Consider the following 14,809-nt stretch of genomic DNA (forward strand, 5'->3'; position numbering starts at 1 on the left):
GTACTCTTGGACCTCTCAGCGGCCTTCCATACCATAGACCATGGTATCCTTTTGAGTGCTTGAGAGAGTTAGGAATTGGAGGCTCTGCTTTGCAGTGGCTTCATTCCTACCTCTCGGGCAGATTCCAGATGGTGATGCTGAGGGACAGTTGCTCTTCTAAAAGAGAGCTGACATCTGGCGTCCCTCAGGGCACCATTCTGTCCCCCATGCTGTCCAACATTTACATGAAGCCGCTGGGTGAGATCATCTGGAGACATGGGGCGGGGTGTTATCAGTACGCTGATGACACCCAAGTTTGTTTCTCTATGTCTCAGGCTATTTCAGTGACCAAGGAGGGCATCTCCCCTCTGAATGACTATCTGAGGTCAGTAATGGATTAGATGGAGGAAAATAGACTTAAACTGAATCCAAACAAAACCGAGGTATTCATGATAGGTAAACCCAATCCAGGTATGGAGATATGCTCACCAGTCCTGGACGGGGTCACACTTCCCCTACAGGACTGTGTTCTCAGCTTGGGGGTGCTCCTGGACTCGTCGCTTCAACTGTCATCTCAGGTGGATGCGATGGCCAGGAGTGCCTGTTAACAACTTCGGCTGATTTGCTAGCTGCGACCCTACCTGAAGTCATAGGACCTAGCAACAGTTGTACATGCACTGGTAACTTCTCGTCTCGACTTCTGCAACGCGCTCTACATGTGGCAACCTTTGTACCATGTTCGGAAGCTTCAACAAGTGCAAAATATGGCAGCCAGATTAGTCGTAGAAAAATCTAGGTTCAACCGAATTACATCTATCTTAAAATCTTTACACTGTCTGTCAGCTTCCGGGCACAATACAAGGTGTTGGTTATTACCTATAAAGCCCTACATGGCTTGGATACAGTTTACATGAAGGAACGCCTCCTCCCATATAATCCTTCCCGCACACTCAGGTCCTCCGGGAGGAACTTACTGCAGTCAGGAAAAAAGTAGACTGGTGGTGACTTCCCGGAGGGCCTATTCAGCTGCCACTCCAACAATCTGGAATGACCTGCCAAAGGAGGTTCGTCAGATCACATCTCTTGACGCTTTTAAAAAGATGATAAAAACGACCCTCTTCCAGCAGGCCTTTCCAAACTAACCTCTCCTAAAACAGAATCAACCACCCATGTTAATCAGCCCCCCCCTCATTATTGCCCATTATTGTCATATTGCTGTCACTTCTCGCCAAACTGTTTTAACTGATATTATTCCAGTTAAATGTTTTGTTATTATTTTGTATTGATGGGGGGAGGGTAGAAGGGTGGCAGTTTTCAGGGACTGTTTCCTTATTTTTTTTTCTGTGACTTTGTATTTATAATTTTCCTTGCTATTATCTACCTCAATCCTCAAATGGGAGAGGCAGGATACAAATAAATTACACTGGTACCCCGGGTTACGAAATTAATTCGTTCCGCCGCCGCTTTCGTAACCCGGGATACTTCGTAAGCCGAATAGCCCATAGGCGCTAATGGGGAAAAGCCGCGGCTGCGCCGCGGCTCCATTTGAAACAGCGCAGAGGTTTTTTCGTAACCCGAAAAAACCTTCGTAAGCCGAAGCAATAAATCCCTATGGGATTTATTCGTATCCCGAAAATTTCGTAACCTGGGTATTTCGTAACCCGGGGGACCAGTGTATTATTATTATTATTATTATTATTATTACCACCAAAGGGTGAAGCAAATGAAAGCAATGCCAAAGAACTTGCAAAATTCCATCATGTATAACTCTTTGTGCTCATACTAAAGACTGGATAGATGAGAGAATAGACAGAGGTTGGTGTTCAGATTATACTCTTGCCTTTCACCAGGGGATGGTTCCTTTTTAAATAAGAGTTAAAGTACAGTATTTACATTGACCCATGGATAAGTCGACTCAGGTTTCTTGGGTCAAATTTTTGACTAAAATTTCTAGACTTATACATGAGTATACTGTATATAGTGGGCTCTGAAAGAAACTGACAACCAATGCAAGTATGCTACAACTTGTCATTATGAACCATCATTAGTGTTTATAATGTTGTTCTGCCAGGTGAGGTGAAGTCATCACTTAACACAAGGTTGTTTGGTGGCTGCCAAATTGACTGTAAGATTGTGAAAGCTGTAGCCCCTAAAAGTAACTTTTTCCAATTCTGGAAATCAGTTAAGAAAAACAGAATTCTATGGCAAGCAGAGCAAACTGCCTCCAGTCTTCATAAACTGTACAGCTGTCTATTAAATTCTCATACTAGGAATATATCTGATTAATATAGAACATCGAAGTATAATCACAGAAATCACACCATAGTATTCTTTGGCCTACTAGGTCTCCAATATTAGAGATTAATCTAATTCATCTGGAAAAGTTTCTCCTTCAGATGACTGAAAACCATTTTGAACAGTTACCAACAAAATGAAGATGCTTGGTGCGTAACTGGATCAAAGGGTGTGATCAATTAAATTCCGGGGTCTAGTATCAAGAGACATCTAGAGGGTTTTGAATTTTGCCATGGAGGATGGGACAGGAGAACAGTTAGTTCTCAATCCCATTACATTTTGGGGGGATTCTCCATCACCTGACCAAGTTTTTAAATCTGGGTAGTACTTTACATAAAATGAGTTAGTCTTGAATACAACTCGCAAATCCATAATATAGAGGTGGGGAACCTTCCATTCTGCAAATGTTGATGCTACTTCTCCCCATCATGCCTCACTATGGATCAGATCAACTAGAGCTCAATGGAATTGAAGTTCCACAACTTCTAGAGTTGTGAAACCCTACCATAATTTCTAATAATTATATTAATAATTATAATTCCTAATAATAATAATTGATAATACATACACTGTTGATTTCAACTGTCCATTCACCACATTCAAGACCAAAGGACTGACACTCATATATATTTAACCAGTTGTCAGTTAATTTAAGTGTTTAAGCTTTCCTCAGTAAAAGGAATTCAGTGGACTAAACATGTAACTAAACATTACTACAAGTAAAACAGTATCCTCATCTCATTTTAAAAGTACAGTTTTCTCACCCTTCCATTGCTGATCACTGCCCTCTGTCCTTTCTTCAGTTTAAGAACATCCCTGGTGTACATAGCATGTGACAGGATAAAATCCACTTTAGAAGATTCAAAGGCAGCTTTAAAAATACTGATATCCATACCCTGAGAAGGAGGAGAAGAATGAAGAGACAAGGCAATGTATTTCCGCAAAATTAACTGATTATCTTAGAGCAGCCTTCCCTGACCTGGTACTTCTAGATGTGCTGGACTACAATTCACATATTCCCACAGTAAGTTTGCCCAGGGGATTCTGAGAAATGTTGTCCAGGGAATTCTGAGAAACGCTGGGAATAACCAAGCTGAGAAATCAGCCTCAGTCAGAAAAGAAAACACAAGAATGTTGCTCTTACTACCATATACAAGTGTACCTCACAGCAGAAGCCAGGACGTATGCTTACCCCAACAGCAAATTTTGTGACATCAGCTCCATCTTCCAGTGCTTTTGCATTCTCCTCTTTAGCTAGCTTTGTGATAAAATTTTTGGCATTGTTAGATGTTTGTGTCTGCAAGGCTGCCCAGATGGCCCTAGCAATAACTGTATTCTCACTGGCTGGATCTTCAGTAGGGTTGTTAATCACTCCAATCCGGACATAGTTACTGGATTTCTGCACAAAAAATGAAATGTGTGTTATAACAGCATGGTATAGTTTTGAAGCACAGTAGATGTAGAGTACTATAACAAACATGAATTTAGCATTAAATCCTAACACCACATAGATGTTCTTTTCCAAATATTAGCATGTTTCAGAAATACATACAACCAGAAGCAAAGTATGCCATTTAAAAGCAGACAGAGCAACACAAACTACTATTTATCTATATTTATTCTAAAAAAATGTGATACCAGAGAGCAACCTAACTAGTTCTGCCTTTAAGGTTAAAAATAGGTATGTAATCAAAATAATCCTTTATTTATAATCCTTTATGAGTGCCCATCTTGTTCAGGGCAATTGGCTAACACATTCTGAGCCAATTGGAGAGTGCTTAGCACTATAAAGCAGTATAGAAAAGTAAGTGCTATTGCTATTTATTTGACCAAAACAGATTCTAGCTGATATCATATTCATTAAAGAAAAAATTATGATGATGTGAGAATGCTTTCAAGTTTCCCAGAACTCTTCTTCAGATTAGATTATGAGCAAAAAGGATGAGAGAGAGGGGGGTGTTGATAAAAAGCCCCATTGTGATATCCTCTAAATGTACTGAATTTCTACTCGATCCAGCCAGCATAGCCAATAGTCAGGAATGCTGGGAACTGTAATCCAATGTTTCTGGAGGTCATCAAGTCAGAGAAGACTGCCCTAGTCTTTATTCTGCAATAGTATTAAGGAGATGTAATACTGGAGGCTTACACTAGAATCCCATGCATGTCTGCTCAGAATTCCTATGTTCTACAGGACTCATTTCTGGCATGGGTGTATAGCATTTCAACCATAATAAGGTTAGGGTGAGCCTGATGCAAAGAGATCTCAGGATGTAGCAAAATGTGCTTTTTTGAGCTGTAGCTATTCTCCTTTTAAAAGTATAAAGCATAACAGTTATATGAATCTATCTCTGAAAATCACAACACAAAAACAAGTAGTGGAACTCAGTTTTTTATGTATGTTGATGTCATGAGGTAGTACATACCTGGTGTTTGATAGCATCATATAAAAGCTGTCTTCCAGAAGGTCTGTCAAAGTCACCAACAATCCAGAAAGTTACTGGCCTTATAAAAGAATCATCTGTCCAAGGAAAAATAATCCATTAATTCAAGAAAAAGTAAAAATCTTCATCTTACCACAATGAATTATTTCATTTCATGCTGGGGACATGCAAAGCAACTTAAAGTAACACACATAAATATCCTAAAGATATTTAGTGTTTAACAGTATTTATGTTAAACTATGCTTATTTTCAAAATAATACAAAAGACGCATGCATAATTCTGTTTCTAATATTATATATTATTAAGAAATTTATTGGGAGGGGGAAAATCTCAGAGAACCTGCAAACAACTTTGCTTTCCCATCAGAGGATAATCAAACTTTTTGATATCTGTATCCCAAAATATTATATACCAAGAAATTTAAAATTAAAAATAATCCATTTTTTCCATTCTCTACAGGTTCTAAGGCCAGTAAGTAAGAGGTGTGAATCTTCCTTAAATATTCATGTTTATTAATATAAAGCAGAGAAAAGCACTGAAGATCTTTACCATAAATCTCCTTGGAAGACATTCCTGACAGAGGTAAAACAGGAAAGAGTGGGGAAAAATATAATTAATTTACAAAACAGACCTATCCAGGAGTCACAGTTGGGTTATTACAAATAACCACAAATGTTAGAGGCAGTTAAATTCTTCCCAGAAAAATTAACAGTAATTTAGATTATCATTTCATGCCGCATCTGAAGCTAAGTACACACCCTAAGCCTTATTTATTTCTCCTAGAAACATTTTGACACTGCTTTAATTGCCATGGCCCAATGCTATGGAATTGTGGGATATATGTGTACCTGATAGGCTCCTACAAGCATCCTATTTATTCCTGTCCAGCTATGCCATATGATTTCTAACTTGACATAGAAGGATCTACATCAGTTAGTATCTGCTCCACTTTAATGTCCTAAGACATACGAAATTCTGCATTTTCACAAGTGACATCTAGTGATATCCTCAAACCTATTATGCATGTATCTGTGTCCTGATTGTAAGTTTAAACTTTGTAATGACCAATGAGATGTATTAGAGGGGTCTCTTTGTGTGAACCCCTATAAAAAGAAACCATTTGCCTTTATTCAGGGCTCCAGAACCTCTTGGAATGTGAATTCCTTCTGGAGCTGCCAACTTTCTAATAAACGTCTGTGTTTTCATCTGATCTCGGTCTCCTCCTTCTCTGTTCTATCAAGCCGAAGTTGCTGTGGACTAGTGGGAGTATTTCTCAGCCTTGACCATTTTCTATAACAGTTGTCCTATTATTTGGATCTTTAAAATTATCTTCTACTTCTTAACATAACAATGCTTGTGAAGATACCTAACCCAGAGAGAATTTTTCATAGGTCCAAATCAGACTGTAGTAATAATCCAGTTTGGGATCACATTAACTGTCCTGACTCAGTGCTAGGTAATTGGGAACTGTAGCTTATTGTGATACTACAGCTCTCTGTCAGAGAAGGCTAAATATCTCACAAAACTACAGTTTCCAGAATTCCTTATCATTGAGCCAGGGCAGTTGAAGCCATCTCAAACTGGATTATTTCTGCAGTGTGTTTTGGACTCTAGTCTAAACCAGATGAAAACAAGCAGTGAGTAACAGAATCCAGGCCAAAGTTATCAAGAACAGGACCTAAGTGTAATACTAAGCAAAGCTAGAAAGAAGAACTTCTGACCAGAGACAGCATCTGAGACAAAACAAAGTGGAGTTCAAGACAACCATCAAGCTAAAAACCTATTCTTTTGTCTTTCAGGGGGAATGTAACTACTATCTAGTGCAGGTTACTCATGTACTCTCTGTTCAGGAGAGTGCCCTGTTAAGAGCTTGTTCTTACCTAGTTAAAGGTTCTAGTTTTTATTGAAATTAAAAAATACAGTATACTTTACAAAACACAATTGACAAAAACAGACTAAATAACTATAATGTATGAAAGATAATCTTCACACACAGCTTGCATATTTTACCCCCTTTCCTTGGTGGCATCTGCACTGCAGAATTAATGCAGTTTGACACTGCTTTAATTGCCATGGCTCAATGCTATGGAATTGTGGGACTTGTAGTTTTGTGAAATAAAGTGTGCCTGCGCCATATGCGGCTTTAATGATATGCAGAAGGTTAAGCCACGGGAGTTATTACGGCGTGCGCAACACACTGCACATGGGAGCACTCTCCCATTAAAACAAATGGGGTTTGAGCGTGCACATTTTCCCCCATACACGGGGGTCCGGAATGGATCCTCCGCATATGGGGAGGATCCACTATATATAGCCTTCTCTGTCAGAGAGCTCTGGTGCCACAACAAACTACAAATTTCAGGATTCCATAGGATGGTGCCATGATAGTTAAAGTGATGTCAAACTACATTAACTATGCAGAGTGACAGAAGCCCCGGTATTCCTATCAGCCTTCCAGGGGAGCATGTTCTGTAACTGTGGTACATTGTTAAAACAGTGCCAATAAATTCCTTAACATTTCTCCATAAAAAAGAACCACCCCCTGACTAGGCTTGCCATTTCACGCTGGTGGGCGGGACTTTCCCGCCCCCTGGGGGCCGTGCCCGGTCCCGTCCCGCCCCCGCCCCCGGGTGGCTGCCCAACTCTGAGCTCCCAGGGCTGCTGCCTGCCTTCTATAGAGTGCTGCTGGTGAAGCATGCCTGGAGCAGCAGCAGCAGGAGGACTGAACCCAGCAGGGGCGGGGTCTGCTGCACTGCCCTGCCTCTATTGGCCAGCCCTCTGCTTCCTTATTTGGGCAACATCCGAGCAGGGAGGAATTTACACTCAGGCGAGCTGCTCCCCCTTTCTCTTTCTCCTCCTTCTCTTATTATTGTTCCGTTTTTTTTTCTCCTCCTCCTCTTCCCCTCCTCTTCCTCCTCTGTGGTTCGGTTGCCTTATCTTTGACACCCTCCTCAGCTCTTCTTTCTCTTCTGCTGTTCTTCCTCTCTCTAGCCCCCCTCCTCGTCTCTCAGGGGTCCAGGGCTTCTCAAGGCTTTGCCCCCATTAGAAAAAGGTTTGGATCTGTCCCATAAATCCCTCCCTAAGTTGAGACATACCTGGGAAAAAGAGGGTGAGGGGTTGGGGGGGTTGGGGGGCAAGGAAAAGGTGGAAGGGGGAATTCCTAAGAGGCTTGGGGAGTGGGAAATGTGATTGCAATGCACAGGATGGTCTGCCTGGTGGTCTTGCAAATGCTATGCCTGCTTGGGAAGTGGGAAATGTTAGTTTGCACATGGCACAAGGGGTCTGAGCCTGTGGTCTTTGCAAATGGCTATGCCTGCTGGTGGAGTGGGAAATGTTCTTGTAGGAATTGGGGGGGGGGGCGGGTGTGGGTGTTTCGCAAAAGAGAAGTAACATTTCACGAGCTCTCTGTCGGTCGGAATAAGTGCCAAAAATTTCCTCCATTTGGAGCAATGCTAAAAACATGCAATTTATATACATTTGTAAAAAAAATATGCAATTTTTGCATGTAGTCCTCCATTTTTAAAAAACATGTCCACATTTGAAAGTATGGCCCGTACATTTGTCCTACATTTGTCCCATTTGTGGAGGTCCTGCCTTATGGCAACCCTCCCCGCGACTATGGGTGGGTTCACAAAAAGAAGTGAAGTAAAAATAATTGGTAGATAAACCTTTCATGTTGTAAACCAAGCAGGCAAAATGCTGGACTTCTTTGTTCATATGCGAGTTTTTCTATCAGTTTCTAGGTTGTTTTTAAATATACAGAAAGATTTAAGGATAACAGATAATAGCATGGAAGGGAGTCTCATGAGACCATCAGCTCAACCCCTGCTCAGCACAGGATCTCCTGCAAGCACACACCTCCCCAGTTGAGTAACTGTGATTTTCAAACTCTGGCCTTCCAGTGACTTTGGATTTACTTCCCAGCATCCCGAACCATTGCGCAAGGGCTGAGGCTTCTGGGAACTGAAGTCCAAAACACCTGAAGATCCAGAATTGGGAATCACTGCTGACAGCCTCTTAAGCATGGCAGTTTAACTTGATAAATACATAGAGAGATCTGTATCCTTTCAGACTAATTGAAGAGAAATTGCAGCATGACTTTCATAACTTCTTCATCACTTCCTGCGTATGTACTGTTCTACTTCTACTACACGCTATCATTGGTACCCCGGTTACGAATTTAATTCGTTCAGCGCGCGCCGCGTTCGTAACCCCAAAATCTTCGTACCGAAAAACCCCATAGCGCTAATACGAAAGCCGCGATTGTCGTGCAAAAAGCGCCGAAAAGCACCAAAAAATTTTTTCGTAACCCTGAAACAAACCTTCGTAACCCGGCAACACATTTGTTTTCACGGATTTTTTTCGTAACCGCAATTTCTTAAGGCTTCGTCATTCTTATCCCTTTTACCACTGTATCTTTGAATTCTAACCTGTATAAAATTAGTTTAAATTGTATAATATATCTGCAAAATATGCAGGAGCAATCCATTTTAACACTTAAGAATATACCTATTCAGTCTTGTTCCATGTATAGAAGACTGGGCCTTATGAATAAAAAATCAATTTCCAGGAAGAAAAGTTGATCTTGCCTGAAAATTAGATGGAAACAAGTTTTTATGCAAATATTTATATTTCAAATTGCTAACCAATCTGTACTGATTCTGTCTGGCTCCCATGCAATTGCTGTGACTGACCTTTAAATATCAAACAATAAAAACCTAGAAAAACTGGATCCTGGTGTGCTTTACCAGCAGAAGCACTTCCTGAGTCAGGATATGGTTAAAAAAACCTCACACCATCACCCCTTCAATGTTCTGAGTAGATCTTCCAAGAGAAAGGGAGTTAGGTTGGAGAAAGTATGGGCTAACAACTGCCCCTTTCAGTGCTCTATGGGCTGAACAGACCGATAGAGCAGTGTCCTGCACCCCTTTCAGGGGTGGATTGGGGCTGCAGCAACCACAGCCACACCCAATCCAGCAGTTTGCTGCTCTAAAAGAAGAAGCAAATGCCCTCCTTTTTAGAACGCAAAAAGCTGCCCTTGCTGGTTTTTTCGCATTTATGTGGTGCAGCACGCTAAACGCTACACAAAGAAATGTCATGATACTGGCTGCCATTTGGTCAGGCGTGCGGCATAACATCACATCGGACAAGTCAGGTGTGCAGCCCCCACTCCACCAGATCCTGGATTCTTGCTTGCCAGCTGTTCAGGCCCTATGATGGCAGAAATCCTCTCTACCGACCGCCATCGATAGAGCCGATGGATTCAACCTTTCTGCAGACAAAATGAGTCCAAACACTTGCACTGCTTGCATTTTGAAGGTGTAGCTATAGTATCTTCTTGCCTTACCTAACAAGCTACAGAATGGATCAAGCTAAATGGCTGCATGTTAGGAGCCAAGCAAATGGACAAAAATGAGATTCAAGCTAGCAAAAGGAAAGACTATTCACCAGTAACCTTTAAGAAAATGCTTTTCCTTTCCAATACAAAGAGACCTGAGTAGAAATAGAACAGTAAGCATGCACTTTGCATCACAGATACATCGTGGATACAGAGAAGAGTTGAAAATCTCATATCTTTACCTTTCTTGGTCAAGTAAGTCATGCGGTTGGAACAACTGCAGCTGTCTGGTTTCTTTGGAATCCAAGAATGTAAATCTAGCATAGTCATCCACATAGATTAGCGTCAAGAAAATTACACACCAAGACCCCTTCATTAAGAAAAACCTGAAAACATGAAAAAATAGGATGCTAGAATCAGATAGGGCACTTAAAGCCATACATGGTTTATATCATCATCCAAAAGTTGAATATTATTCATATCTGTATGTACTGTCTATATATTTCAAGCTTCTGAGTAGGTTATAATCCAGATTCTAGGTCAGTGATGGCGAACCTATGGCACAGGTGCCAGAGATGGCACTCAGAGCCCTCTCTGTGGGCACATGTGCCATCGTCCCAGCACAGAGTTTTGCCAGAGTATTGTTACTAGAAGAGCCAAGGAGGGTATGCCACTTTGCAATAAATAAGTGGTGGTTTGGGTTGCGGTTTGGGCACTCGGGTCGTCTAAAAGGTTCACCACTGTGCTGTATTCTATGTAGTCAGTCATGGACACACACCTTTGCCCAATATAGCTGGAATGTAAAGAGACCCTCAACACATGCCTTAACTGCTTCTATGTCACAAGGGAAGTTTACCAATTTTCCTCTTGGCAGCAAAACCCACTGAACTGCACTGGAGGCATCCAACAACCTGCAAATGTAACCTTGGCAGGTCAAGAAAGAGCCACAGTAAGTGATGAGAATGTAGGGCTCTCTCATTATATAAGTACAAGTTTCCAGTTGGAACCTAACATTCATTGAGAGCATTTATATTTTTATGCTTCTCCCAATACTGTGTGAAAAGCAGTTTCTACAATAAACTTGACTTCCACATTAAAAGAAAGGGTGTATTTTTAAACCCATTATAGAATGTGGCATTAAGAATTTTTCAGATGGGAAAAATCTGTACCTGAAGGAGATGTAGGGAGATATGAAACTAGATAGAGAAAGGGGGGGCATAGCCAAGCCACATTCTTTTTCTCCCAACTTCTTGTTCCACATGTTCTAATTCTCTATATGTCCATTTAGTCCCCCTCCTTTCCTGTGTGTCTGTCTCACTCTTTGACCATCCACACCCGTCTCCTCTTCCTACTTTCTCTCCCTTTTATGCTTTCATACAGAAAGGGGGGGGAGAGCAAGAGTGGGACAATGAGGATCATGGAAGGAATTTGTGCTTCTCTCATGCCCATTTACTTAAGCATATCTCACTCTATCATGTGCTTCTCCCTCATCACCACCACCTTAAGGTTTACACAAAACAATATGGCCTTAAAAATGATCCTAGGTTGAAGCTAACCATGTTTGCCCTTGTTTGGGCAGAGAAACAAAGCATAGAGTTTAAAACAGAAATGGATGACTCCAGTTTCATCTTCATGTCTGTCAAAAAACAAGAACAGGGACAGCAGCTCTTGCATGAACTAAATTATAGATTTTGCTTCATGCCCAAATCATGACTTAATGGCCTATCAATAAACTTCTGTATTGGTACAACAGAAAGTGTGCCTTACAGTTGCAGTCAAAATCTAGATACTCTCTCTCAGACACAAGATTCGTGAGTTGATTTCTTGGAACAACAGGGTGGTTCATTATATTTCAACTACATCTGATCATTTGACAGTTCACCCGGAAAATAAACATGTAGATTCTAAGCTAAAAGCATTATTTTAGAATCTGTGTAGAAAAACAAGAACAATTTTTAAGAGTAATTGATTCAAAAACAAAACAAACGATAGGACTTTTTCAGTCCTGCCCAGGATTTTGATGAGATATTATGGCAACCCTGGAATCTGATTTAGTCAGGAAACAGCAAGTCTCTCTGCCATAGCATTAACTATAGTGAAACCCCATCATTTCAAAAATGGTGGCTGTCTGGCGGGGGGGATTAATACTTATTGATAGTTAAAGATCACTAACACACAAACTAGCTACCTAGATTTCTATGTTTGTCCCACAGCTCAAGCTCACAGTATCTCCTTGAACGCTAAGTAAAAAGAACTAACTTACCAAATAATAAGCTCTTTGGAAATGCTAGGGGTTTCCAGTATTTATGCATTGTCACTGTTTCTAGGTCATCAGGATCAAGTGTTCTTTTTGAATGGGCATCCATTAAAAAGCACTATAGGGGAGAGGCCCACACCGTCTGTTCATAGTAACCACGTCCTTCCTGAAATATACAAATGGCACAACTAATATAATTGTTTTCCCCCAATGCTACGACTTCATGTAAACAACCTCACACACTAATATGTTGATGAATAAATCAGGTGTCAAAGTGCAATGCTTCTCACAATTAAACTTATTTAAAACACAAATGTCTGGCACCTGAAATTTCATATATGTCACATTTAAGCAGCCTTGATATATAATCTTAAAAGAGGGAAATCTTATCTTGTTCTCTACATAACTGTAATTATGTCCAGCACTTTGTATGAAACTTTAAAGCATTCTTCAGAGGTGCAGTTAATCATGCAGTCTGACCCCACTGCCTTTCTTCTTCCAACTCAGATTATTACCAAAAGATGCTATACGATATGCTTTGTCCTGTTGTGGACACTCCTCAATTGCCCATGCATGGGGCTTGAACCTTTATTTCCCATAGCTTTTCGCTAGTTCATGGAAAACTTGCATTCTTTTTTGTCAGTGTAAATCATCTCGGTTTTCTGTGAGATGGCAGTAAGCATCTAGCAAAAGCTTTTTGCCTTCTCACAAAAGTCATCAGAGACATGTTGTGCCTGTTGGTTTTTTAAAAAATTTACTGTAAATGTGTAACAAGAATGATAACGTTAACAGCAGTAGTGGGTGCAGAGGCCACTGAATAATCGGATTAACAAAAACAACGTAAAAACAAATAAAATAAACAGTAAAAATAAAACTGAAACAAACGCTACAAAATGTCTCATTATTTAGTCTCATGTACTAAGAATATTTAGATTTCACAACAGAATACAGTAAATGAACATCTAGTTTTCAATCTCAAGAAGAGCATTCCCAAAAACTCATCTAATGAGAAGATGTATTTACACCTTTACAAAAATCTAAATTCTTTATTAGCAAAAATAATAGGTTTATGATTAGCATTAACTAGAGTATTTCTTTTCCACAGCTATTTTTCTAATCAATTGATTGTCCAATCACCACCTAACCATTTTAAAATGGTACTCTGAGAGGTGTGTGTGAGTGGAATGGATGGAAGTAGAAAAAACAGCTGTAGAGTTACGAAACATTTAAGTTAGTGGCTATCCCACCTAAAATCTTGCCTGCTCTTCGGAACATCCCACGGACCTGAAATCCTTCCCTAAGAAGATTCTAGCAATAGGGATGGCAAACACGGAGCATTGCCTGGCGGATTTTAACTGTCCTGGATCGTCAGTGGGACAGAGTATCAGGTCCAGACACTTCTGGAATGTTTTTTCCCCACACTTTTTCTATTTCAGGAGAAGCCCCAAAAAAGGCTTTGTTGCTCCGAAACCAAACACTACTTCCTAGAGGTTTTTTTCATGACGGAAAAAATAAATCTAATTTTTTTGGTTGGGGGGGGGTGGGTTGGTGTTAGACAACCTCTATGAAACATCACATAATTGACAATCTTGTAGTACGCTCCCCTGCAGGCCTTGATGGGAATGGTCACTTCCAGGTAGGCTGACAGAGGAAGACAAGGGACCTTAAGGGAGTATGCATCCATTAAGAAGCCAAGCCCTCCTCCATGCCTCCAGTCCATGCCGCCTTGGTCCAGACCCTTGGAGTGGAGAGCTGCTGGACCTGATCCCATTCCTCATCACCACTCCCTTCTCCATTGTGTTGTGTCTTCTTAGATTGTAAGCCTGAGGCAGGGAACCATCTAACAGAAGATTGTATGTACAGCGCTGTGTAAATTTACAGTGCTAAAATAAAAGGTGAATAATAATGAATAATAATAAGAAATAATAATAATAATAATAATAAGAATAATTGTGTTTTGCTATAATTGAGTAGTGTTTATGCAGCCACTCTCATGTTTTCTGCTTTTTCCGGGCTGACTGCAAAGAATTCAAAACTATGCCAACATCAACAGAAGTCTTAACATGGTAGCCATAGGCACATTAGGACTATGGGATCAGCTTTGCCCATAGATGAAACAGAACAGGGAATGTTACCCTAAATGGCTTGGGCCCAGGTTACTTGAGGGAACGCCTCTTCTGGCATAATCCTCCCCGCACTCTCAGGACTACAGGAAAACTGTTACTCAATCACCCTAAGGTGAGACTGGCGACTACTCAACAAAGGGCCTTTACGGCAGTAGCGCCTTCTCTGTGGAATGGCTTACCTGAAGGGATCTGCCTTAGTGGAACAGTAGAAGCCTTTAAAAAGGCATTAAAAACCCACCTCTTCCTACAAGCCTACACTCCCAATTCCTTCTAAGATTATCTTTCCCCTATTGACTCTGACGTATTGATATTCATGATTTTAACATTATTACTGTATGTTTTTAACTATGCTTTTGGATTTAATTCGTTTTA

The 14,809-nt window shown here is 40.6% G+C and overlaps 1 protein-coding gene across 1 annotated transcript in view; it reads right to left on the reverse strand.

Annotated features, from left to right (window-relative positions):
* The window catches only part of UGGT1 (UDP-glucose glycoprotein glucosyltransferase 1), a 70,745-nt gene that overhangs the window by 23,770 nt on the left and 32,166 nt on the right, over positions 1-14,809 (reverse strand). Inside the window, 7 exon segments of the mRNA XM_042458505.1 lie at positions 3,039-3,170; positions 3,467-3,673; positions 4,698-4,792; positions 5,266-5,289; positions 10,297-10,371; positions 12,415-12,453; positions 12,456-12,477. Coding sequence (XP_042314439.1) covers positions 3,039-3,170; positions 3,467-3,673; positions 4,698-4,792; positions 5,266-5,289; positions 10,297-10,371; positions 12,415-12,453; positions 12,456-12,477 — 594 coding nt within the window.

This window comes from Sceloporus undulatus, chromosome 3, assembly GCF_019175285.1.
Source record: "Sceloporus undulatus isolate JIND9_A2432 ecotype Alabama chromosome 3, SceUnd_v1.1, whole genome shotgun sequence".
Classification (NCBI taxonomy): Eukaryota; Metazoa; Chordata; class Lepidosauria; order Squamata; family Phrynosomatidae; genus Sceloporus; species Sceloporus undulatus.